This window comes from Salvelinus namaycush, chromosome 10, assembly GCF_016432855.1.
Source record: "Salvelinus namaycush isolate Seneca chromosome 10, SaNama_1.0, whole genome shotgun sequence".
In the NCBI taxonomy this organism is placed as follows: domain Eukaryota; kingdom Metazoa; phylum Chordata; class Actinopteri; order Salmoniformes; family Salmonidae; genus Salvelinus; species Salvelinus namaycush.
Window position 1 is genome coordinate 17,625,965 of NC_052316.1, and position 27,726 is coordinate 17,653,690.

A 27,726-nucleotide genomic window follows, 5' to 3' on the forward strand; every position below is an offset into this window, starting at 1 on the left:
GCAGCGACTGTGTTGACGTCAAAATCGGGGGTGTGAACTAGGTTTCTATTCAAGCGTTGATCGACATGGTAATGGCTCTATAGTATTGGAGAAAAGTTGAAAAAAACGGACCCTCCGTTACATCGTGGCGTGTCATGTCGTAACGTACAGCACGCATAAAGCAACTATTTCTGTCTTACAATCTCTCTCCACCAGGTGTAGCACTTCTCTCATCCTTTAAAAACAAGAAATGGACAGTGACGGGGGGATACCTAGTCATTTTTTGCGTCATCATTGTATGCGATCATCATTCTCAAAGCCGCTGTTAACTTCTAAGATCAATTTAGCACCGCCCTAAAAACCCGATTCAAATTCGACAAAAAACTTCAAATAGGTATGTAATCACACATTATATAAACTCTTTATAGTGCTTTATTTACATTTTAGAGGCAATAAGGTGATAAGTTGGACAGATCGAGTGGGAAAAAAAGCAATTTTCCCACACGACATCTCTCCTTCTCACTATCACGCATTAGATTCGCTTCCCCACCTGCCATTTTTAAAAAGACCCGACGGGGCTCATTGCCTGCTTGAATTATGCAGAAACGGGCAGTGTTTAGGTCATGTAATTGATTCTGTTGGAAAGGGGAGAAATTGTGCTTTACAATGGTATTGACATTACAGCTGATCTGGAAGTATTACGTTTTTGGGGCGTTAAAATAAGGGCAATTGTACGGACCAAGGCGATGTACGAGTTTACGTTACTATAGTAACGTTAATTAGCCTTGGTTTTAGGTTCAGTATGTAGCCACATTAGGTGCCTATCCCACTTAGTGGATGGATAACGTTATACCGTAATGCAATATCTACTTTCACTCCACGTGCACATTTGTCGCTTCTGGATAGCTCCGAAAATGTATTATCTACACTGTATGCTAACTCAGTGGTGGTAGACTGGTGTGCCGTCTGTCTGACCTGCATGGCTTGCCTTGGCTTAGTAAGTAACCTTAGCTAGCAAGCGGATCATTAGCTAGTAGCTACCGTTAGCGAATTAACGTTAGCTAGCAACATTACATAGATTAATAAATCCAGTACTGACTTGGTTGCCCAAGTTATACGTTAGCTGGCAAATTGTTTGGTCTGATTAAATACTTACGTATACTGGTAACGGCCACGGATAGCCAGCAGCTTCGGCTCCAACCGGCGACTTCAGCTTGAGTTCTAGCTTTTCTCCCATTCTACACTTTCTCCTGCGTTTGCTACGGTGGTAGGCTGGCTATGCTTGCTAGTTTAGTGAGCTAGCTACTACAATGTGATCATGTTGTCAGAAAAAAAATCTTAAAACAATATACAAAATGTCGATTATTGTAATGGAGTGAAGTAGTGCACGCCCCTTGTAGTCCGACGTTGAAATATTTCCGTTTGATTTTAATCAATTTATTTCAAAAATAAATGTTCATGCCGAGCGGCTACTACACCTCGTCCTCGGCAGTACAGCCGCCATCTTGCTCCGCTCGGCGTGAAAAAAAAGTCAAAGCGGCCTCTACCAAAGTGACAACGTCAGGGAGGGGGGACTCGGAGCTTGGGAAGTATACGGTTACCCGGAGTGTACAACCGGATTGTTACATTTCGAACGGTGACCATGACGAAAACAACGAGTCATTATCTTATGTAAGACAGTTTGAATTGGGATTTCCCGGGAGCAATAACGGCCAACTGGCGGGAAATACAGTGAGTAATCAAGTAAAATGGTCACAGTGAATTACGAAAGTAATGTTTTTGTTGTTATGGAGCAGAGGGGCAGACCTCTAAGTAGTTTGCGTTCCTTATTTCATGTTCAGAGGTGGTGATGGATCTTGTACAAGAGACACACTCAATTGGGTGCAATCCCACTTCTAACACCAGTGTTTCAAATTAGGGTGGGTGGTGGTGGGGAAGGCTCAACCATGGTCCCTGTCACCAAAGATTACTGTATCTGTGCTGTCACTGCCAATTATGCCAAGAGGTCCTATGTTGCTTGACTTTAGGCATTGTAAGGTTCTACACAAATGCCTATAGGCATCCCTCTGCTGCCACCAGTGTAGCAAACCAATGTAGAGAGAGGGAATGCTGTAGTTCAGGGACCCCCAGGGGTTCCCCAGGCGCTGCCCCCCCAAGAAAATGTGTTTACATCCCAGTTAGTGAGCATTTCTCCTTTGCCAAGAGAATCCATCCACTTGACAGGTGTGGCATATGACGACGCTGATTAAACAGCATGATCATTACACAGGTGCACCTTGTGCTGGGGACAATCAATAAATAAATCAAATGTAGTTATAAAGCCCTAGTTATAAACACACGGTCTCAATGGGGATAGCTGAGCTGACTACACTGACTGTGTTAGTGGCAGACTCCATTAAGCTGGCAGGCTGGCTAACAGCCTGCTGCCTGGCCTGCACCCGATCTCATTGTGGCGTTAGAGCCCTGTCTATGTCGATAGATAAGATGAGAGCATCCCTCCAGCTAGGATGGAGTCCGTCCCTCCTCAGCAGGCCAGGTTTGATGGTTCCAGAAAGAGGACCAATTATCTAAAAAAAGCTATATTTTGGGAGGGGCAGAAAACAGTTTAACCAGCGATTGAGTGGTGAGACTCTGCTATAGAGCTCATCACTCCCCCTAATTGCGAGGGGGTCAGAGACAATTACTCGATGCCGGCACATTTTTCTAGCTAATTTACACGCTGAAGCTATGTTGCACATGGTGACCTATGACTATCATCCTAACATTGTTGGTGCCGACGTGGATTACAATATCCCTATACTCTCTACGCTTGCCAGTTTTAGCCTTAGCCAGCACCCTCTTTAGATTAACCTTTACGTCGGTAGCACTGCCCCCTGGTAAATAGTGTATGATCGCTGGATAATCCTTTTTAAGTCTAATATTGTGGGTAATGGAGTCAGCAATGACTAAGGTTTTCAATTTGTCAGATCTAATGGTGGGAGGCTTCTGTGGGTCAGACCACGTAACGGGTGAAGGAGAGACCTGAGAAGGCTCGGCCTCTGACTCTTTGCTGAATGGGGACAACCAGTTTAAAGTTTTTGTCGGCTGAATGACCAACATCGGTTGAGCATGCTGACAAGTATTTCTTTCCAGAAGCCTTGAGAAAATTGTCCGACTGCGGGTACTATGCAGGGGGATTTATACTACTATCTGTACTTACTGGTGGCACAGACACTTTCATTCTTTCCTGCACTTGCATAACGATTGCATCTGAAGGTCACTCAAATGTGCAGTTTTGTCACAACACAATGCCACAGATGTCTCAAGATGAGAGTGCGTGCAATTGGCATGCTGACTACAGGAATGTCCACCAGGGCTGTTGCCACAGAATTGAATATTAATTTCTCTACCATAAGCCACCTCCATTTTAGAGAATTTGGCAGTACGTCCAAAAGGCCTTATAACTGCAGACCACGTGTGCCCAGGACCTCCACATCCGGCTGCTTCACTTGTTGGACCCGGACAGCTGATGAAACTGTGGGGTTGCACAACCAATCAATCAAATTTATTTATAAAGCCCTTCTTACAGGGAAGCTCACCTGCATGCTCGTCGTCCTCACCAGGGTCTTGACCTGACTGCAGTTTGGCATCGTAACCGACTTCAGTTGGCAAATGCTCACCTTCGATGGCTGCTGGAGAAGTATGCTCTTCACGGATGAATCCCGGTTTCAACTGTACCGGGCAGATGGCAGACAGCATGTATGGGTGAGCGTTTTGCTGATAATGTTGTGAACAGAGTGCCCCATGGTAGCGGTGGGGTTACGGTATGGGGAGGCATAAGCTATGGACAACAAACACAATTGCAATTTGAATGCAGAGATACCGTGACAAGATCCAGAGGCCCATTGTCATGCCATTCACCTGCCGACATCACCTCATGTTTCAGCATGATAATGCACAGCGCCATGTCCCAAGGATCTGAACACTATTCCTGGAAGCTGAACATGTCCCAGTTCTTCCATGTCCTGCATGCTCAGACATGTCACCCATTGAGCATGTTTGGGATGCTCTTGATTGTGTACGACAGCGTGTTCCAGTTCCTGCCAATATCCAGCAACTTTGCACAGCCATTGAAGAGGAGTGGGACAGCATTCCACAGGCCACAATCATCAGCCTAAACAAACCCTATGCAAAGGATGTCCCGCCGCATGAGGCAAATGGTGGTCACACCAGATATAGACTGTTCTGATCAAAACTAAGAGAAACTTCAGTCCTCGTGACCTTGTGGTCATCGTCGATGACACCGCCCCAAGGAACTCTTGGCTAATGGGGCGTGTGGTGGAGGCTTTGCCAGGGGCCAATGGTCTTGTCCGGAGCGTCATGGTTAAGACCAAAACCAATATCTTAGAGATCTATCAATAAACTCTGTCTGCTCCTTGAGGCGGCGGAGTGAGACACACACACACACACACACACACACACACACACACACACAGTGCTCCATCTTTGAATCATGTGCACCTCTCTTTGATGTCGTAGTCATACATTTTTGGACGTCAAACTTTTGACATTTTTTGGAAGTTGAACACCTGAACACTTCAACTCAGACTGAGATCTATGGACTCTTTTCATATATGGGACCTTGTATATAGCTATGAACTGTAATAGTGCTCTGGTATAGAATGTTTTGTCTATTGGCTCTACGTTTGAATATTAAGTAATTGTTGTGCATTCAGTGCAGTTAACAATTAGGGGTCGGTATGTTAGAGCCGATTTGGACATATTTGTATAAAAGACAGAACATACAGAGCTCCATGTACATTTGTGCAATATATTAAATATGAATGTATATGAAATATTAGGTGCGTACCTTTTATGATTTATATTTACCTGATTGAGATATATTCATTTGTTGTTAGTTTTTGGCCCCCCCTCTTGCCCATTCATTGTACTGTGGTAAGTGTGTTAGGATAAAGGCAGGAAGTTGGGCCTTCGGGGGGAGGAGTCCTAGCTAGACTTTGGAGCAGTATTGTCTTTTGACCATACAGACATACAAACAGGTCATATTATGTATTTTCCATGTCAAGTAATCTCTGCTTTAAGTTGATTGGAGAATCATTTTTTAAAATTAGATGTAAGAATAAACCTTTTTGTTGCACCATATCCCTGGATCTCATTGAATGTTTTGGCTGTTTGGAAACCTTGAGTGTGGACTGTATGCATACGAAACAACCCCTCTTCAGGCGAGGGCAGTGGCTATGGTAAAGAGGAAAGGAAGCCACTACACACGTCCCTCCCTTTTTTCTTTTAAAGGTATCTGTGACCAACCGATGCATATCTGTATTCCCAGTCCAGAAATCCATAGATTAGGGCCTAACGAATTCATTTAAATTGACTGATTTCCTGTAACTATTAAAAATCTTTGAAATTGTTGCATGTTTATTTTTGTTCAGTGTAGTTTTGCCCGTATTAAGTATGAGTTTTAAATCAGTAAGGGCTTCCTGCACAACTGCAAAATCAGACTGTAGCCTTGTCACAGCCAGGTCAGCAGTCGGGGCGTTTGAGTACATAAGTATGATACGCATATAATAATTATATATATTTTTAAACAGATTGACCAATAGAATTGTATATATAGTGAAAAGAGCAGGTCCTAGTATCGACCCCTGCGGAACACCTTTATGTACTTCAAGAAATTCTGACTTAAACCCATCAATCACAATGGCCCGAGTTCTGACACTAAGATGAACAGGTGTCAGAGTTCAGGCCAATCGAGGACAACTGGTATAATAAAATGGCATGATCAACAGTACTGTAGGCCTACAGTATTCCCTATGGGACCTTCAGAGACCATTTCTTCTTTCAACCTTTTTGACAGCCTCTGCTTAAGACTCTCTGAACTGCCCTTACTTTGTTTCATGTTCTCTTCCACAGTTACAACACATTGCTCCTTGTTTATTCTCTTCTGCTAAACAGTCTCCATCATAGTGATCTTTCCCACAGCTTGGCTTCTCCCATGTGCAGACACTCGCTACATGTCCAAACATTTTACAGCAGTTACATTGTAAAGGCCTGGATATAAAGGCTCCCACAGGATAGTACACATATCCCAGCTCCACTCGGGTAGGGAGACACTACACATAAAAACAAAACAAGAACAGATAAACTTCATGCCATTTACCACACAATTCGTCCTTCGTGCATCAACATCTCCCGTTCGGACTTGGGAGAGGCGAAAGTCGTGAGCCATGCATCCTCCAAAAACACTACCCCGCCAAGCCGCACTGCTTCTTGACACACTGCTCATTTAACCCTGAAGCCAGTGTCGGAGGAAACACCGTACAGCTAGTGACCTCATTTCGAGACTCCAGAAATTACTCCTTTGACAGGTGCCCTGCTCCGTAGATCAAAGAAAATGCATCAATTTGTGTGAGACCCAACACACACCTTTTCTAATCCGCAGAAACACACAAAATGAAAACAAGCCCACTGCTCGTGATCTTCACCGATTTCACTTTACCCAAAGCGTTCTCCACTGTTTTAAATGTTTCAAACAGATTCACCAAGTCTGGCATACATTGTTTTTACAAAAAACGCACTCCTACCAGATATGGAGTATGAACAGATCTTGACATTTTCCACAGCAATTTGGCTCCTTTTCCCATTTATTTTGTACAAAAGTCAATTCATCCTTTTCCCACCCCCATCCGATTAACGTTCCACATCTGCTTCCGCCATACCATCCTCCCCATTGCTCCTTGCTTGCAATTAGGTTCCATTTTTTTATACTTCGTGTTCCGTCACAACACACAGGATCAGGGTCTGAGTGTCACGACCAATGTTGCTGGGTTTCCAGGGCTCTAATCCTGACTCCCAATTTTACTGCTCAGATTTGACTGTGAGCCTCACTGTAATTTCAGTCAAGTATAGGCTTAACTGAATGAACAACAAATACTGAATGTATTATGACATTTTATGAAACAGTTTTGGGAACGGTCTCATTTCCGAGGGAAGATCCTCAGTCAGGTGAAGGCATGTATCCCTATGTGGGGCTGCTGGCATCCAAACTGCCATGCTGGGTGAAAGGTGTTCCAATGACTGGCCTTAAGGTGGTGGGGTTGTCCAAAACTGTTGCTGATAATCAGCAAGTGAGAGAACAAAAGGGTAAATTGACATACAAATACATCCCAAGATGTACTCCTATTGGTTGAGCTTGAGGAAGGTGAAAATTGCCAGAGTGAGCCCATAGGTTAAATAGCAAGCATGAGGAAGGAGCATTATTGTGCCGTGCTTAGGCTATAAGGTTAAAAGGTGAACGACATTCCTAACATGGGTAACAGGAAAAATAAGAAACAAGATGCTATGCTGATACGTTTGTATTCATTCCCACTATGCCCATAGAATAGGAAACAAAGTGAATTGTTATTCTTACTGAAGTTAAATGAGCATTCAGACCAGCATTTCTGTTGAACTTTCGTAAACTACATTGTAGTTCAGTGTATAGCCATCTGTCTACATTGGGATTTAACAACCAATCAGTGACTGAGAACTGTTATATTACAGCATTTCATCGTGGGAGAGCCAACAGAAGTACCCTGACCCAGTGATTTTGACCCTCAAGGTATACTTGTCATAGGGAAGAGAATGATATTAACGCCCAGTGACCGGTTAGTTATTTGCAATATAATAATTCATTTTAAACAAGTATTTAACAAATTGTTGTTTATTTTGCAGGATAATGAAGGTGAAAAGCGAAGAGGAAGAATGTGATCAACAGAAATAGTTGTGATAGTCACACTGAGAAAATATACCCCAGTGAAACAGACCTGAAGGTCACTATATTCTAATTTCAACGAAACACTCAGGACACTTGTGTCATTGAGTAATCAGAAATTCCACATCATTGTAGTGCCACAACAAGAACCTCAAACAACAAATGTGACCTAGGTATACAGGACAAAAGGATAGTTAGAATCAGAGAGTCACTGTAAAACTAGAACCTCAAAAGGAAGACTTGGAACTTTCAACAAATGCAGCAGGACAAAATGAGAGAGTAAAAGAGTGAGAAATGGTCACTGTAGTACCACTAAAACTAGAACCAGAAATGTAAGACGTGGAACTCCCAAGAAGTGCACGACAAAATTATAATGGTCATCTGGGAGAGAGATTCTTTACATTATGCAGAGATCACAGTAGCAATAGAAAATGGATGCTACTGTAAAACATTTTAATCCTGCTTATGGGATATTTAGAACACACCCGTAGATTCCTTGTCAAAAAGTGTATGTTCTTTTGCATTATGGCCTGTTGGATCATCCACAGATATATAGTGGAGAGATGCCATATGAGTGCTCAGTGTTACAAGCGCTTCATTTGAAATTCTGACCTCATCAAGCACAGACTGGTCCACTCTGACCAACAACCATACTCCTGCCCCATCTGTGGCAAAAGCTTCAAGCTGATGTTAACAAGCATCAGGTGTTGCATGAAGACATTCTTCCCTTCGTCTGTGCCTAGTGTGATAAAGGCTTCAAGCGGGCAGCCTGCCTGACAAAGCATCAGAAATTCCACAGAAGATCCCTTTGGGTGCACCATCTGTGGGTGCAACTTTAAATGGTAGGTGTCACTAAAGGACAATTTGCATTTCCACAAGGGTGGGATGACCTTTGTCTGCCCAGAGGAGTGCTGTGGAGGGAGCTTCAGCCATCGCTCAACCTACCTGCAGCATTGTCGTACACACAAGAAGTATGAGGAGTACTCCTGCCAGTTCTGCAGTGCTGAAGCATGAACGCACATACACTCAACAGCACAGGTCCGAAATCTAGTCTGGCTGATACCAAACTCGAAGTCTTCCCGACTTCAGAGTCTAGAAAGGGTCCTTGATGTTGTAGGCACAATGCATCTAATGAAGAGGGCTGTGCTTTTTTTACTGATTGGTTCACTTGTGTCTTTCTCACTCCAGCACCCACATGGACAGCCACGCACATCTTTATATATATTTTTTTACGTTCTTTGCTTCCACAGGGAAGGGGTGGATTTGGGGGGGGGGGGGGCTTAGTGTATAAGTGGTGGTTGCGAGGGAAGGGTGGTTGGATGGAGACATGTTGGATGGGTGGGGGAATGGGACGCTCGGGATGGAAGCTCATTTTTGTTTCCAAATTAAAATGATCAACACTTTGTACTTATGTAACCTCTTCCTCCAACAGTGTTGAGTCTGTACATATGCATGGACCCGTTGTGTAATGATCAAATATGGTGTAGAGGTAATTTAAATCAGCCAGATACACTCAAACATTACCTACTTTCCCAAATTAGCGTGGTGATCTGTACTTCTAATCTACAGAACATATCTCAGCCCTATCTTTAGGACAGACAAATGAGAGGATTATGCCCTACTGACAGACCAATGAACACACAGGCAAAGCCCTTAATCTCTGGTGTAGTTATAAACATATCAGGGGCTCTGTAGAGAGGCTGAATAGTGTGGTAGTGTTTGTTGAGTGGAGGGAGGGGGCAAGCCTGGAGTCCACCAGGAACAGGGCAAGCTGCCAAACTGAACTCGCTGACACCCCTCCAGCTCCCTGAGCTGAGGCCAACATTCGGACGGGAGCCAAAGGCAGCTTAGCCTGGCCAACTGGATAAATGTATGGATTTCTGAGATCTTTCACACAGTGCGTCAGATTGCTGCCCTCCTGTTAGCCACACATAGCCATCTTCTGCCCACACAGCCATGTCAATGCCTTTATTGGAGCCAAATTTCAAGTGTATCAGGCAGGAAAACTAAACATTCCTGTGGGATATAATGAAGCTCAACAGAACCAGAAATACACAGCATACATACGGCCTATGGAATGGTATTCTGATAAGTACATGATTGTGCATTCCTGGGCTTTACCAACCTGATATTGAAGACCCTTGATATTGAAGAGACAGATTTTTTGTGGTAACGGAACCTCTCACACTAATGTAGCCTCAGTGTTCGCTCCAAGGCCAAATAGTATTGTTGCTGCACATAGAAGCTTTCTCCTGATTGATAGTCATGGACACAAACTGCAATTTATAAACAAAGTACTGCTGCCCCCAAGAGGATTGTTAGGCAATATATCCAGTTTCACTGTTGACGTCAATACTGTACTGTCTCAATATGCCATGATGTTGCTTCTTTACAATGGTATTCATATTAATCAAGGACAGGTGAGACAAGATACAATGGAGCTCAACAAATTTAGATACTGTTTTGTCAATAGAAAAGTCAAACGTCTGCCACAATTTCTCATCAGGCTCCAATGATTCATGTCCACAGGGCTAAATATAGGCTTCCTGGCAAATTATCATGGGGAAATCATATTTAGAAATGGGGCAGGAAACACTACAATTATCAGTAACACAACTGACGACCCGGGGCAATTAAAGTACCAGGAAGGAGGAACAATTTAGAACCAAAGGAACTGCTATAGAAAGTAACCCTTTTCCCGTATTCAGTAAAATCTCAGGTTACGACTGAAAAGGGGTAGGGAAAATCATTATCACTAATGTTTAGCATTTGACAGTTGTAATATTTAACAAATCTTCCCTCAAACTCAATGTGTGGTTTGTGTGTTTCAAATGCTATACAATAAAGTGCAATAACCGCCTCAGAAAGACCCAAAATAAGGATTTGAAAGAATTTTATTGAAATATGTCAATTTCAATCCTAATCCCTTACGGTTTCAAAAAGCGTGCTTTGGGTTTAAAGCGCCAATATCCCACTCTCCTCCGAAGCCATTTCTTTGCTAAAACAGCACCATTTGTAGTCATATGAAAACCTATACAACAGGTCATTTGGCACATTCAACTCAAACCATAGTGTTCTGTACTGGCAATTCATACTAAAAACAATTTAGCTCCATATCTGAGCAAATAAATGCCTTAACCATCTGTATTGATGAGAACGGCATCAAAATTGATTTGACCGCAAGAGAAATGTATACAGTAATCCTATCAGAACGTCTCTATAAAACTCACTCCGAGATGAAGTCACTTATTTAAAGGGTTCCACGGTACTGGGTGATGCTGAGAATTGATTCTTGTCACAAAACATTCAATCCAGAAGCAATCTCAAATCAGCATTGTGATAAATGAATCTCTGAGCGTTGGCCGTGTTTGGATTTCAGGAGGTGATGATACATTACATTGAAACATCTGAGCGCATAATATCCCATTTGAAGTGAATAAGAGCCCTCTCTCACGTCGTAACCAAAGACTTGAAATTTCATAGGGCAAATTGGAATTAAAATGACATGTCAACTAAATCAACAATTCTTTATCGCCAATGGTAAGTAGAATATACTCAAATGATTTTGCCGTTTGCTCGATTCATGGGAGAGCATTGTTTTGCTATTAATGCTGGTCAGAAATAATTTCCATATTGAGGTTTTATCAGGCCTTTGGATTTTTTTAGGCAGCAGTTTTAAGTAAAGATACAAATACTGGTCATTGTAACATTCATAAAGCACGAACTCTGATGGACAAAGGGAAATGTCTCATTTGGATAAAACCCATGTAAGAGGAACAAGATTAACGATTTTTCATATTCACATAGAAAGGTCAATCAGAAAGGCATTAGTTGACTACCCCAAAATTTACAACAGTGATTTCGGGAGAGCTCGGTGACAGATTCCAAAAACATTACAGCGTTCCTGATCATTTCAGGGGTTCAGGACACAAAAGATCTGGAATACTTTAGCCTGGCAGATACAAAGATAAGTCATCCACTCCATTTGGAAGATAGGTGAGGCTGGTCTTGGGTTAACAGTCTTGACAATCATGTAGATGAACAAGTACTAGATATAGGAAATAAAATCCTTGTTTAAGAGCCAATTGTTTGAATGAATTAGAAGGAAATTATACTAACAATATATTCTAGTACACTTTAAAACAGTCGCAAAGAGAAAAGTTACAATGGTAAAAGCTGCTGCATGGGGTATACTAATACTGTATCTTCCAACTTGTGATTAAACAGACTACGTTAGGTCAAAGCACCGATTATTTCATCTTCCCTGTATGCATTAGTTGATAAAAATACAAGGATCCAAATTTTCCTGGTGTACATGCCAGGCATAGCCAAGTACCATCACCGTAACCATATAAAAACAAATCAGAGCTTGCCATGACTGGTGGTGAAAAAACACACTTTCCCAGCTTGTGTTAAACCTTTAAATTCAGTAAGCTCCTATCACCTGAGGCTGCTCTTACATGATGATGTCCTTCTGGTTAAGACATTTGAACAATATGTAAGAAAAGCCAAGCCGAGGCACCTATGCCTGACGATTTTTTATAGCATTGTCTTTATTAAATTGATGGGGATAGGTGCATCTCTTTAAAAGGAAAGAAAATAATGAACTGCAACAGATGGACAATTTGATTGCCAAGGCAGTTTTTGCATAAAATACTGACTAACATTCAAGATGTGAAGAAAAAAACAAGAGACACTGCTTTGTAGTACTGATATTGAGGAGTGTAAAATAACAGAACTTGTTACTCCTATGGAAGAACAAAAATGAAATAATAAATAAAAAAACAGTCAAATAGAGTTTAGAACCTTCCATTTCAATATATGGGGAAAAATGTGATACCATATAATTCATTACATTGTATCTGTTCTCAAACAAACTATTTGCATTTGGCATAAGATCTGCCGACTCCATTTCAGTGTCACCACCACCGCCCAGTCTACAAACCAGGAAAGGCTGTTTTGGAGATCTCCAAAGAATGTGGTTTTTCCATTGAGAGATCTCTGTGCACTTAGGACAGAGTATGAGAAACAGCACGCAAAGCTTTTCCGGATGCAGTGTAGCTACACAGAGATCTGGCCAAACATGCCAGTGTCACAAAAAAAAGAAATGTGGTCTGCTTTGTCCTCACTAGTGCTTTTGGCCCCAATGAGGGGAATCATCCATCCCTTCATGGCATCTTTAGGAATAATCCCTCCCTTCATGGCATCTTTAATAAGTTATTTTAGAGCTAACAGAATCCAGAGTTTCTCTTTCTTCGGTTTGCAGAGAGAAAAGAGAAAATGTCAACCAGTCCAGTTTTGAAGTTGCTGTTGATCATACTTTGCTATAAGTTTCTTTATATGTGCCAGTTTGCTGTGTAGATATTCACAGCGGTTCTTCTCTTGGCTATAGTTTGGATTCGTCTGTGAAGTAAAACAAAATCAGTATTTGTTGAAAAATTACCTGAGCAGCTTCATGAGAAACAAAATTGTCAGATGCAAAGATTACCTTTTTTATTTTACGATACTCTTGGAGTATCTGATTGTGGATTGTCTAAAAGAAAAGACAAAATGGCAAAACAATGAATAAACGTGTCAATCAGTGATTGTCAGAACATTAACTACAAATTCATTCTGAAGTTGAACATTGGAATAATAATAACACAACACCATATTGAATCCTGAAGTTGAACATTGGAACAATAATAATACCATATTGCAGCTTAGGTAGAACCGTAGACAGTATGCGTCAGTGGGCCAAAGGGGTCGTACCTTGTACTTGTCTGTGCCTTGTTGGAGCTGCTTAAGCTCAGTGTCGAGCACAGTGAACTGCCGGGTGATGCCCTCTATCCGAGCGTGGAGGCCCCGGTACTCACTATACTCAGTATTAAAGTAATTCTTGTATGTTTGACGCTGCTCGGAAGAGCCAATCACGGTATACTCCCTGTTCAGAAAGAGGAAACAGAATGCAGAAGAGTGGAGTACTTCAATGAAATAGCTTTCAATTGCACACTTTCCATGTCATCAGAATCTGTTGCATTGAAACAAATGGTAATTTCCTAATATATGTATTGTGGTTTTATAAGAGGTAGGAAGTGCTTACGATAAATAGTCTGCCATCTCAGTCGATGACGAAGGAACACTGGTGTTGTTGCACATTCCATTGAGATCTGAAAGGAAGTACAAGGTTACTTTGTAAGTGAAGTTTAAGGTTTAACAATATATCGATTCTATGACTCCAAGTAAAACTTTTTTTGCTAGGTAGTTAATATTAGCTACAGCTAGTCTACTGTACCTGTGACAAAGCTTAGGTATTTCTCCTCCTATAGCGTGTCCTCAAATATAAAAATAAAAAAGAGCCAACATGTTTTCAGCACTTTCACTGATCAAAACTCGTTTTATGGCCCGCTTGTTCATCTGCAGCCGACAGTGAGCAATATTTTATGAACATCAAATTGCGATAAAATTGAAGAATCGAAATGCGATACATATCGTATCTGCTCCTAAGTATCGTGATAATATAGTGCGAGGTCCCTCGCAATTCCCAGCCCTACTTTCTTAATTGAAGCTAATAAACTCACTGATCAATTTGGGCTTCCATTCACAAGAAGAATGCAGACTGCAGTAATATACAGTACCAGTCAAAAGTATGGACACCTACTCATTCAAGGGTTCGTTATTTTTTTACTATTTTCTACATTGTAGAATAACAGTGAAGACATCTAAAAACTTTGAAATCATCTAGTAACCAAAAAGTGTTAAAACTAAATATTTTTTATTTTAGATTATTCAAAGTAGCCACCCATTGCCTTGATGACAGCTTTGCACACTTGGAATTCTCTCAACCAGCTTCACCTGGAATGCTTTTCCAACAGTCTTGGAGTTCCCGCATATGCTGAGCACTTGTTGGTTGCGTTTCCTTCACTCTGCGGTCCAACTCATCCCAAACCATCTCAATTGGGTTGAGATCGGGTGATTGTGGAGGCCAGGTCATCTGATGCAGCACTCCATCACTCTCCTTCTTGGTCAAATAGCCCTTACACAGCCTGGAGGTGTGTTGGGTCATTATCCTGTGGAAAAACAAATGATAGTCCCACTAAGCCATAACCAGATGGGATGGCGTATCACTGCAGAACAAGCGTGCCCTTGAATTCTAAATATATCAGTGTCACCAGCAAAGCACTACCGCACCGTCACACCACCTCCTCCACCTTGGGAACCACACATGCAGAGATCATCCGTTCACCTACTCTGCGTCTCACAAAGAGACAGAGGTTAGAACCAGAAATCTCAAAATTGGACTCATCAGACCAAAAGGACAGATTTCCACTGGTCTAATGTTCATAACTCGTATTTCTTGGCCCAAGCAAGTCTTCTTATTGATGTCCTTTAGTAATGATTTCTTTGCAGAAATTCGACCATGAAGGCCTGATTCACTCAGTCTCCTCTAAACAGCTGATGTTGAGATGTGTCTGTTTCTTTTACTCTGAAGCATTTATTTGGGCTGCAATTTCTGAGGCTGCTAACTCTAATGAACTTATCCTCTGCAACAGAGGTAACTCCAGGTCTTCCTTTCGTGTGGCGGTCCTCACGAGCCAGTTTCATCATAGCGCTTGATGGTTTTTGCTACTGCGCTTGAAGAAACTTTCAAAGCTATTATACATTTTCCGGATTGACTTCATGTTTTAAAGTAACGGACTGTCGTTTCTCTTTCCTTATTTGAGCGGTCATAATATGGACTTGGTCTTTTGCCAAATAGGGCAATCTTCTGTATACCACCCCTACCTTGTCACAACAACTGATTGGCTCAGACGCATTAAGAAAATAAATACCACAAATTAGCTTAAGGCACACCTGTTAATTGAAATGCATTCCAGGTGACTACCTCATGAAGCTGGTTAAGAGTGTGCAAAGTTGTCATTAAGGCAAATGGTGGCTACTTTGAAGAATCTCAAATATATTTTGATTTGTTTAACACTTTTTTGGTTTTTGGTTACTAAATGATTCCATATGTGTTATTTCATAGTTGAAGTCATCACTATTATTCTACATGTAGAAAACAGTGAAAATAAAGAATGAGTAGGTGTCCAAACTTTTGACTGGTATTGTAAGTATAGGATTCATTCATCCATTTTATCAATTCATTTAAAATTGGGTGCATAATGTCATCTTTCCATCTTGCAAAATGTCTCAATCACCAAGGTCGAAATTCATGAGATGGAATCATGCTTAACAGGTCTCCCTTCTGCCAATCGTTAATCTAATAGTACAATGACACAGACTTCTCTCTGTAAATTTATAGAGAGGTTGAGATCCACACCATAGCTTGTACACATCTCACCTGTGCTGCTGTGTGGAATACTACTGCTCTTCAGGTTCTCGGGGCTGGAGGTGATGTCACAGGCTTTTCTTGGCTCAGGAACACGCTCCTCTGCTCCTTTCCTCTCCTTCTCTCTATCCCGTTCCCTCTCTTTGGACTTTTCCTTGTCTTTGTGTTTTTTGGACTTCTTCTTGGACTTGCCGTGCAGGGAGGGCAAGGTGCTCTTGCCCTGGGGCCCATCGAGGCCGGTGTGTCCGAGGGACGAGAGGCCCAGGGTTGGTACGGACAGCGCTGCAGGCCCAGAGAAGACTGGTGGCTGGCTCAGTCTCTCAGCTACAGCGGCCTCTTGGCCCTCACAGTCCCGGCCATTGTGGCTGGAGTCGTTACTAACGTCGGAGAGTGGGTCGAAGGGCCGGTGGATGTCAAGTAGGGGGAGCTGGGAGCTGGACGTCACGCCTTCAACCGCTGGCGCCGCAACCACTGCCCCACTCCCCTCCTTTCCATTGGAGGAACTCGGCTTGCCATTTATTGGCACCGCTGTTTTGTTAGCCATGTGTGATATCCTGGGCTTTTTGTTGGCCAGAGGATCGATGAAATCTGCAGCAGGTCGTTTCTGGCATAAACAGAGTTTAAGGCAGAAAATTAAAAACGGGAAAATGGACTCACTTCAACTAAGGATTCGGAGAAAAAACATGAGCAGATAACCATCACTGACAGATTAAGATAAAGAATATCTACTAAAATCCCAATTATTAACTTTAAGCTTGTGCTGGTGTGAAGCAGAGAAGGTCAGAGTGAACGGGATCTCAGCCACATTGGCAGTATGATGACTAGGGATGGGCATTTCCCTATTCAAATAATCTCAATGACTTCTCTTTCCCGATAGCAGGATAGTCCCCCCCCAAACACATGCTTTTCTCTTGACCAGAATGACAAATGCATATGTCAGAAGTAAACAGCAGACAGGCTGCTTTTCTCTGTAGTTTTTCACTAAAAGCAACAGTCAAAGAGAAGTCTGATTTTCACCATGATTGAACTGATTCAGTCACAAAAAAGGTGTTTTGCAATGATCTGTGTCAGGTCTTGTGGAAACTGTTAGGTGTGTGCCTTTACCATTTGAAGTGGGGAAAATAGAATACCAATGTCAGGGCAGACTGGAGTAGAGGGCTAAATGCGCAGCAGGAGATCAACGCACAGTTATAAAAACTACATTCAAAAGTTTGCTATATTAGATTATGTATTTCAAAATGTCATGGTATATCCTTGTGGGTAATATCACAAGGATAACGTAATTTAATTTATAACAAAGCTTTTTCATTGTCAAAATAGGCCTTAAATGAAAATATCTGCAAAAATGAACACCCTCTCAAGTAATAGAATACTAACGTCTGTTCAGATATCTGGAAAACAGTGCCCATCCCCAAGGATGACCATCCCCTTTCCACACAATGCATGGTACTGTATTACTAACAGACTACATTTGACCCAACCTACACTAACAACTTTGGAAGTGGCTGACCTAATCACAGTGGAGCAGAAAGTCCTTGGTTCTGAAATAACACTGGGTACAGTTTGGAGCCCTGTGGACCTTCACGGCTCCATAACCTGTTTAGTTTGGTAGAACTCCTCGAACTTCTCTCACCAAACCCAGACTGGCCACATACACAACTGCTCGTCGGTGGGTTTGTTTACAGCGAGTGTTCCAAAACACCCTCTTTTCAATGAACACCAGAACCAACTGTGTGTACGGAGGAGGGTGTGTATTTGCTAATGCGTAAGAAGGGAGGAAACGAAAGTAAAGGACATGCGGTGTCTCAGGAAAACTCAGAGGGGAAGGAGCAAACAAAATCTACAGTAACTCCTCTTAATGGGACCACAAACAGTGAAAGGCCATATGAGGACACTCTGTAAGGAGTGGGAAGTAAGTGGTTAAGAAGGGGAGGAGCATGGAGACAAGGAGAAGTAGAAGAGACGGCTCACCTGCGACGGGGAGCTGCTAGCCAGCTCTTTGGGAGGGCTCACTGGGAGTTGGACCTCAGCTGGAGGAGCCACTGTGGTGGTGCTCGGAGTCTGACTCTGGGCCTGACACATTTTCCTAAAAAAACAAGTCAGAAGCTGAGTCACCACAGACATAAATACATTGCGTGAGCCCAATTCAGACATTCATTATTTTGGAAAAACTTCCAAAATAGGTTCAGGTTAAATCTAGTGCACAAGTACATTCATTGAGTTGGCAAGTCTGCCATGTAACTAGTTCTGAGTCAGTGTGTTCAAAGCACCAACTCGAAGGACAATTCTTAATTTTTCCCCATTACCTTAGATTTGTGTGCATTGTTGTGAAATTGTTAGATATTACTGCACTGTTAAAGCTAGAAACACAAGATTTGCGCTACACCTGCAATAACATCTGCTAAACACGTGTATGTGACCAATACAATTTGACTCACAGTTCCAATGGACCTGTGACATTGGCACATGACCATATTATGGTGGCCTTGCTCTACATTCTGTTATTTTCCTTGTCTCAGACAGACATACACATTTAACTGACCTGGTTAAACAAGTCAGACATCATAAATAGATATCTGGCAAAGCCTTGGGTGAGATGCTAAGTATCAGCTGCTAAATAAAAACACGGTATACAGAGGTTGTGTGATGTGTACATCAACAGAATATTATTTGTGTATGTTGGTAGAGTGTTGACAGTAGGGGGCAGTGGGATACAGTGGGGAATTATCCAAGTCCTGCCCCTACAGAGGGAGAAAAAAAAATGCAAAAGAGTAAGAAACGCTAGAGGGGTGGGGAGAACAGCCTAGGGAAGAGGCTGGCTGCTGTGCAGTGGTCCTGTCACAGCCGAAGCCTAAGGAGCCTCGACTCAAGCGTCGAGCCTGGACCTTGAACCAGTGCCACCTCACATGTGGATCAGCATGTGCTGGAACAGTGTTGCATCACAGGTCTTCCAATACTTTTTCTGCACTACACTTGCGTGACCATAACTGGTGTTCAAACATTGTGGGAGAGTGTTCAGCTGATAAGCTACCCAAGGCTCAAAGTGCAGTCCAAAAAGACATACGGTAGGAATCTCTTGCTTTTGGATGAATTCCACAAAAACATTTAATCATTGAGAATGTGAAATATTCCCTGCTATATTGAGTCCAACAATTTTGGGTCAACTCAGTAAACCCAACTAAGCACGCTGTAATGCCTGTTCTAAATTTAGCTACGAGCTGCATTTCCTTACTGCCCCAGATCTTGAGAAACCAGATTTTTTCCCCTGGTCCCACCAGTAAAAAAATCCAGTTAGGCCTGTCAAGAACACAGGGCAGAGAGAAAACCACACATGGCAAGCAGTGCCTGGTTTCAGACTTGAGTCTGTACTATTCCTGAGGATATCTGGAACTACAGCACCTGAGATTCTAAGGAAATTTGTTTAAACTAACACACAAAGCTGAGGTGATAAAGTACACAAACCAAAGTTAGGAGGATTCCATTATTGCTGGTTCATGCCATTGGCAGTTGACATGTGGACTGTACACAAAAGCACTGGTTTTAATATGGCATGCAATATAGTAATATAGCGCCACCTAGCACATACCGAACAAGGATCCTCTTCAGAAGTTGCTGGTCTCCCTCAGTGTAGCCTGGCCAATCCTTCTGAATGTCCTTGAACAAAGAGTCCTTCAATGTGAAGGTGTTGTCTCTCACATTTAGGTTAGCCACCTATAGACAGCAATCAATACATGACATTAATGCCATGACAGTATTCTGGAGGAATGCATTTTCTAAACCTATCTTCAAGAAACGCACCATTAATACCCTGCAACACCGGCAGTGAGTTGTTTGCAGTGGGCTGGCCTGTAACCACAGGCTAAGCCCCTGGCTCTAAGGGACTTCTAGTAGGAGGTTTGGGTCCTGTGACTAACTTATCTGTTGAGGACACTGGGCTCAGAAGGGCCATGGGTCTGCCAAGCTCCAGTTCAACTAACCTGTTGTGAAAGGCACCGTACCCTAGGAGCGTGACTGACTTAACTAACCTGTTGCAGGAGGCTGTCCAGAGAGTCCTTGTCAAAGGGCAAGAGGCCATCCTTCTGCAGGCGCAGGATGAGCTCAGGCTTTCTGTAAGGCTTGAGGGCCAGCAGGTGGGTGAGGCGCTCCCTCAGGGGCCTCTGCTGCGCCGTGCTCTTCTTTGCCGCACTGCTAGAGATGATGACAGGCCGCGACGTCCGCCGCGATGGAGCGATGTCAGACAGCCCAGGTGCCGGTTTCCGGATCTGCACCTTCTTACCTGATTAGAACAGAGACATGGCTGTGTGTCAGAAAGGTTGGGCCTGTGTGACATAACCATGAGAGGTTGGCTTTGTAATGAGAAGTTGTTCGTAATCAACCTACAGTACATCTTCAAAAAGGCACTTAAAAGCCATCAAAATGTTCTCTTCAACAGACAAAAGTACACATCTAGCAGTACCTGTTATAATATCAGGGTGAGCTTCATAAATGAACCCAACTAGTCTATAAAGTCACCACAGTACAAATAGTTGAACAAGCTGCTTCCTGGCCAAACAGCTACATTAAACATCTGTGAACCTATGATGGCTTTTCTGTGGCGACTGGGCAGTTAGGCAATTGGTTTGGTGCCGAGTCACAGGCGTGACATTGTGAAGCTCTGAGCTCCTAAACATCCTGCCAAGTCAGCCCCTTGGGCCCTACACAGGGAACCATGAGCCTGCAATTACACATACACTGAGCTCAGCCACTTTTCACCAGAATTAAGGTCATGTGGAGATAAGAGTGTGACTAAGACAGCTTGGGGCTCGACGGAAATGACACCACACAGTTTTAACTTCCTCTCCAACAAGTAAATTGCAGTGTATCCTAAAAGCGTAATCAAAAACAATGTATAATAGAGATTATGCGGTTTGATTTCTAGGTACATTTGTTTCTGTTCAGGGCTGCTAAGGCCTTTACTGAACTGCAGCAGAACCAGTTTCAGTATGCAGCTCTCCTGAGACTAGTAAAAAGCCCACACAGTATGTTTGATGTTCACTTGAAACAGCCCTGCGTGTGTGTGTTTTCAGTGTGGAAATGGCATCTCTACCCTGGAGGAGGCTGGATAAGAGTCTAAAATCTCTCCCACTGGACAGGGCCACACTAGGAGGTCAGAGCGCTTAACTGATGTGGAAATAACCCACATCATGTTCAATAAGAGCCTGGCTGATGAGCATGCTACTGCTCTGACTGCCTGCTGTGCTCCACACCCTGATATGAGACAGCTTACTGGGGAGCAGCATTCACATGAAAATGTCCCTCCCACTGAGTCAGCATTCACTCACCCTGGATGTAAACAGACATGAGGGAACATTTCCCAAAAAATAAACTTCATAAATCTTGTATGCATCCATCCTAGACTAGGGCTAAATTAGTAACCCATGTTTTTGACTGATTTGGGTGTGACCACAGCTCTCAGTGTAGACAATGTCTAAGGGCCTTACCCACGTATCTCCCCCCAGGCTTGATGACGATCGCACCCCTGCTGCGGGTCTCCTCCTCTGCCTGAGCCATGCTTTGCCTGGCCTTCTGGTAAGAGTCGTCCGTGGCACACACCGTGATCTTGTCCTGGATTCCACCCAGGCAGTCCAGCTGAATGCTCCCCTCACTGAGACAACACATAGGAGAAAGGGTTAAACAGACACAGAGACCAACAGGTCAACTAAGTGACCCCCTACCCTTAACACCACTGAAAAAAAAAAAAAAAGAATAATCTTAGGTGAAACATTACTGCCTATAAAGACTAGTGAGGAAGAACATTCAGTAAACGTTTTATGCCCAACGCTCCTAGCCGGGTTAATATTCATAACATACCACTGCATTGAGGGCATTATAACTTGATACTCTATTCAACAGTGGATTCCCACATTAACAAACCAACGTTGCATTAAACCCTAATCTTTCCTGGTTTTGACTTGGTTTCCTCCTTTAATTCCTTCTAACTTTGATGATGGTTTGGCAGAGGATGAAATAAAGTTGGCAGCTCTGCCTCTGGTTTATATTGGAATTAGGGGCTCATAAGCATCCAGGGTGATGGGTGAACTCCAGCCAAACACATCTCATTAGAAATGGTTGAGGACATGATAGGTGTTCAAATACGACAGTCAGAGCCGGGACTTAGTTCCAATCCTTACGTCAATACGCAAACATCTGACCCAATTCAATACATTTGCACAACATTGTTCTTCGATCAGACTCCAGAGGCAGATAAGCCGAAGACAGCACTAGAGCAGATAGTACTCTCCTAAAAACATAATCCTGTTCAGCTCTTAACTTCTTATGGCTGCAGGGGCAGTATTGAGTAGCTTGGATGAAAGGTGCACAGAGGTGCCCATAGTAAACTGCCTGCTCCTCAGTCCCAGTTGCTAATATATGCATATTATTATTTGTATTGGATAGAAAACACTCTGAAGTTTCTAAAACTGTTCGAATTATGTCTGAGTATAACAGAACTCATATGGCAGGCAAAAACCTGAGAAGTTCCACTTCCTGTTTGAATTATTTCTGAGGTGGCAGATTTTCAACCAAGCTCTCATTGAAATTACAGCGAGATATTGATGAGTTTTCACTTCCTACGACTTCCACTAGATGTCAACAGAACTTTGTCTGATGACTAATGTGAAGGGGGGCCGAAGGAGACAGGAATTAGTAATCACTGCCATGAGGTGACCACGCATTGAAAACGCGCCTTCACATGAGGACCTCCGTTCCAACGCTCTTCTGAAGTCAATCTAATTCTCCGGTTGGAATGTTATTCAAGATGTATGTTAACAACATTCTAAAGATTGATTCAGTACATCGTTTGACATGTTTCTACTGACTGTTACGGAACTTTTGGACATTTCGTCACGTTATAGTGGATGCACTTTGTGACTTTGGAATTGATTACCGCTAATGCGATAACCAAAGTAGCTAATTGGACATAACAGACATTATCGAACAAATCAAGCATTTATTGTGGACCTGGGATTCCTAGGACTGCATTCTGATGAAGTTCAAAGGAAACATTTATCATGTATTTTCTGGTTTCTGGTGACCCCAACATGGCGGCTAATTTGGCTATTGTTCTGAGCTCAGTCTCAGATTATTGCATGATTTGCTTTTTCCGTAAAGTTTTTGAAATCTGACAGCGGTTGCATTAAGGAGAGGTATATCTATAATTCCATGTGTATAACTTGTATTATCATCTCCATTTATGATGAGTATTTCTGTTGAAACGATGTGCCTATGCAAAATCACTTGATGTTTTTGGAACTAGTGAATCTAACGCCTCAATGTAAACTCAGATTTGTTATAAATATGAACTTAAACAAAACATGCATGCATTGTGTAACATGAAGTCCTATGAGTGTCATCTGATGAAGATAATCCAAAGGTTAGTGATTCATTTTCTCTATTTCTGCTTTTTGTGAAAGCTATCTTTCGCTGGAAAAATGGCTGTGCTTATTGTGGTTTTGTGGTGACCTAACATAATCGTTTGTAGTGCTTTCGCTGAAAAGCATATTTGAAATTGGACACTTGTGGGATTAACAATAAGATTACCGTAATTTCCGGACTATAAGCCGCTACTTTTTCCCACGCTTTGAACCTCGCGGCATATACAATGACGCGGCTAATTTATGGATTTTTCCCGCTTTCACAAGATTCATGCCGCCAAAAAACTGAGCACCATCACATAATGTGACGTAAATCAAGCGCACTCAAACTTCCCATCATTCTGATTACGGTAGTCATTTTGTCACCCTCATCATGGCAAAGACACGGAGAAATGCATATGATGCAGCTTTCAAGTTGAAGGCGATCGATCTGGCTGTTGGAAAAGGAAATAGAGCTGCTGCACGGGAGCTTGGCCTTAATGAGTCGATGATAAGACGTTGGAAACAGCAGCGTGAGGAACTGACTCAGTGCAAAAAGACAACAAAAGCTTTCAGAGGGAAGAAAAGCAAGCAGATGGCCCGAACTAGAAAATGAGGCTATTCAACTCCGACACCGAAGGAGATGACTTCAGTGGTTTCAGTGCACAGGAGGAGGAAGATAGTGACCAATGACTTTCTTGGTAGGCTACTGTTTACTGCTATTTTTTTTATTTTTGTTACAAGCCGTGTTTCGTTTAAAGGCTGTGTAAAGTTCATTTGTTTCAATGTACCGGTAGGCACCTGCGGCTTATAGACATGTGCGGCTTATTTATGTACAAAATACATATTTTTAAATAATTCAGTGGGTGCGGCTTATATTCAGGTCCACTTAATAGTCCAGAAATTACAGTACCTTTAAAATGATAAGACATGTATGTTTGAGGAATTTTAATTATGAGATTACTGTTGTTTGAATTTGGCGCCCTGCACTTTCACTGGCTGTTGTCATATCGATCCCGTTAGCGGGATGCAGCCATAAGAAGTTAACCATGTTAACAAACTCCTCCGCATGGGGCCATGGTACAGAAGCTTCAATCCAAAACACAACTCTTTAAAAGGGTGTTTAAATGTATATATAATGTGTGAATGAGTGATGAATTTGTGCATGTGTTATATGTCAGAGGGGATGAGGCCAGCCTATGGCCAGTTCCTCTGTGGTCCCTCACCTGGTGATGTACTGCTGGATGCAGTCAAAACTGCCTTGTGGGTTGTCCCTACCCACATTGGACAAGTAGAAAGTAAACAGTCGCAGCTCATTCGGATTTTTCGACCACGGTATTGAGATTTTCTGTGGACAGAGAAAATAATAAATCAAATGGTTAACATTCTTCCCTGAGAGTGCATTTAATGATAAATATAGGAAAGGTCATCCATAATCTGTTACAATCAATACAGCCACCAGCTTGTGACAGGTTTAGAGAATAAATCTTACAGCATTGTTTGTCGAAAGTCTCACTGCCCTCCATATACAGTAAAACCACTTATGAGCAATCTCGTGTACTGGTGTGGAGTACAGTAGGTCTCCAATAGGGGAACCATATCAGCTTTAGAAATTAAACTACAAATATCTGCAAAGCTCTAAACGCTGGTTGACCCACTAAGCATGCCCCAGGCCCATCTGGTGTTCTGACATGTTCAGTGAATAAAGTTTTTAAAAAAGTGCCACAACTCATGAGGTGGTTGTGACAATCAGTAACACTATCAGATCCCCAAAAAAGGCCACATTTATAAGCCTATATTTGCACACAGACTAGGTAGCCTAGGCCTCAGGGGATAAAACTTACTTTTTGGTACACCAGCTACTGTGGCAGGAAGATAAAATATACCAACCACCCAGATTTTACCAGCCAAAATATTTTCCCCCACGAAAACTACACACATACAAAAAAAAAGATGAGCATGCTTTGTAATGTTACTAAAACAAATGTTTTACCAGTAAGAAGTAATGTGGTATATTGTTTAATTTCATTTTGTGATCAAAATCTTAACCAAAATGTTACATGACAAACATTTTTACCTGCCCCTTTAAGGGCGGGAGGTTACAGTGGTAGCATGACTCAAATCACGTTCGTGTCTGCTGTGAGATGGAGTCTCTAGTAGAAGCGTAGAACAAAACAATGTAAATAGCCAAGAAACACAAGGACTAAGTCTCACGTTAGTAGACGTTGGTTTCATGTAAATTAGAACAATTTATGCCTGTGCGCAGCTCTTCTAAAAATGAATATTTCACTCAGCTCTGTTTGTGCGCACAGCCCCTAGCCAGGCAGTGTTGCAGCACGATATTGTAGCCTATTAGTAGTGCTTTGACTGTGTGATTCATTTACCAGCTATGAAACAAAACGGCAGAAATACTTTAGAAACCGCTATTACAGCATTTATGTTACTATAAATGTGATCATACTTTACTATTTTTATTCACAAATGTGAGTAACGCTCGCATTGTGGAGCCCTGACCACCCGCCAACGTGTCTGGTGTTAATTTTAGGCCTTGCTAGGCCTACTTCTAGAATAATAAGCATTCATTTAAAATTACTTACCTAACAAACATTGTAGATTAGCAATTATGGGAATTAAGGTTAAATGTACTACAGGTGACATCCCTGCGCCTCCGCAATGGATTAGTCCACTGAGACAGGTGTCAATCAAGACATGCCACAAAAAAGACATTTCACAACTGCGACAAATACGATCCGTAGACCAACAGCCTAAACGACCAAATGGGGTCTGCCTAGGGCTGTTACGGTGACCATATTACCGCCACACTGGTGGTCATGAGTCATGACCGCAGTCAAATTCATGCATAATCACATGTGTTCACATGAGAAGTGTTCTCATGCTAACTGATTGCATTTTGGAAGAGTCACGCTTATAACCTACTGCCGTGTGCGCACTGCTGCGCTTATGTGAAGAAATAGTCTAATGTTTATCAACTTTTTACATTAAAAAAATGAGGGGGTGATCAGCTTCAATATTGCAAATTGTTGCTTCCATCAATGTAATTGTCTGCATAATTTCCAATCCCCCATACACTTTTTTTTTTATATACTGTAACAACCCTGGGTTTATAAGTGTGGATATCGACTGCTGCAGGAGCATGCTTTTTGCGGCAGTCAATAGCGCGCTGGACTTCGGGTTAGAAGGTCGAGGGTTCGAGACCTGCTCCCTGCCGGTTTCATTACAATACCTTTCTTATTCCCAGCAAACACTACCACCCCTCCCCATTTTGGAGTAAACTAATAAACAATAACACTTAGGCTTCTACCTTCAGTTTATACACAATAGTTATATTTTTTGTTTAGTACTGGCCTTCCTTTATTTCTGATGTCCATCCAGTTTGATTTATATTTGTAATTGCCATTTCACAGAAGTTCTGAACCTATATACATTTTAAAGACACCGTATGTTTTACATTTGTTCTTGTTATTAGTCCCACCCTTCAGCTTCATTCAACCCCTCCCACCAAGCTCTTAACACCATCCATTTTGGATTTCTATTTGCCATATTTCTCAACTGTGCTGTGATGCTTCACAAAAGTACTGAACCTTTCTATTATCAGTTTCTACAGATTGTAAACGAAAATAAACATTTTTGCTAAAATAATTATATTAATCGATTGACTGGGACTTTTCAAAATCACCCAGTATTGCTATCTGCAGCGTTAAATCTAGGTAAATGTTCAACTCTTCAGCCATTCCTGGACCTGTGACCAAAAACAAGCAACATATGGGCAGTACCAAAATAAATGATCTAATGACTGCCTCCTCGCAGCAAAATCTGCAGAGCAGGGAAGATATATACTCAGCAAAAAAATAAACATCCTCACTGCTAACTGCATTTATTTAACAAACTTAACATGTGTAAATATTTGTATGAACATAATATTGAACAACTGAGACAAACTGAACAAGTTCCACAGACAAATGATTAACAGAAATGGAGTGTCTCCCTGAACAAGGGGGGGGGGGTCAAAATCAAAAGTAACAATCAGTATCTGGTGTGGCCACCAGCTGCATGAAGTACTGCAGTGCATCTCCTTATGGACTACACCAGATTTGCCAGTTCTTGCTGTGAGACTTTACCCCACTCTTCCACCAAGGCACCTGCAAGTTCCCAGACATTTCTGGGGGGGGGGAATGACCCTGCACCTCCAAAATCGATCCTGCTCCAGAGTACAGGCCTCGGTGTAACGCTCATTCCTTCGACGATAAACGCAAATCCGACCATCACCCCTGGTG

At 42.3% G+C, this 27,726-nt stretch overlaps 2 protein-coding genes and 1 long non-coding RNA gene across 6 annotated transcripts in view; 1 reads left to right on the forward strand and 2 right to left on the reverse strand.

Moving 5' to 3' along the window:
• The window catches only part of LOC120054782 (histone-lysine N-methyltransferase, H3 lysine-79 specific-like), a 30,257-nt gene extending 28,711 nt beyond the window's left edge, over positions 1-1,546 (reverse strand). For 2 of the 3 annotated variants that reach the window (XM_039002402.1, XM_039002403.1), the window contains exon 1: positions 1,136-1,518. In XM_039002402.1, coding sequence (XP_038858330.1) covers positions 1,136-1,216 — 81 coding nt within the window. In that variant the 5' untranslated portion in view covers positions 1,217-1,518. Of the gene's footprint in view, positions 1-1,135 lie in introns of all 3 variants that reach the window. The other variant, XM_039002401.1, reaches the window with a different exon arrangement.
• Positions 1,177-8,979, forward strand: LOC120054783. The gene is made up of 3 exons (XR_005477638.1): positions 1,177-1,710; positions 7,522-7,579; positions 7,693-8,979. It is a non-coding gene; the product is annotated as an uncharacterized LOC120054783 (long non-coding RNA).
• Positions 8,980-12,257: 3,278 nt separating this feature from the next.
• LOC120054784 (RNA polymerase II elongation factor ELL-like) overlaps positions 12,258-27,726 on the reverse strand; it is a 49,262-nt gene continuing 33,793 nt past the window's right edge. For both annotated transcript variants that reach the window (XM_039002405.1, XM_039002404.1), the window contains 10 exons: positions 24,658-24,779; positions 21,521-21,684; positions 20,066-20,316; positions 19,627-19,751; positions 18,012-18,126; positions 16,053-16,644; positions 13,815-13,881; positions 13,484-13,655; positions 13,221-13,265; positions 12,258-13,135 (listed from right to left, as the gene is read on the reverse strand). In XM_039002405.1, the coding sequence (XP_038858333.1) occupies positions 13,016-13,135; positions 13,221-13,265; positions 13,484-13,655; positions 13,815-13,881; positions 16,053-16,644; positions 18,012-18,126; positions 19,627-19,751; positions 20,066-20,316; positions 21,521-21,684; positions 24,658-24,779 (1,773 nt within the window). In that variant the 3' untranslated portion in view covers positions 12,258-13,015. The remainder of the gene's footprint in view (positions 13,136-13,220; positions 13,266-13,483; positions 13,656-13,814; positions 13,882-16,052; positions 16,645-18,011; positions 18,127-19,626; positions 19,752-20,065; positions 20,317-21,520; positions 21,685-24,657; positions 24,780-27,726) is intronic.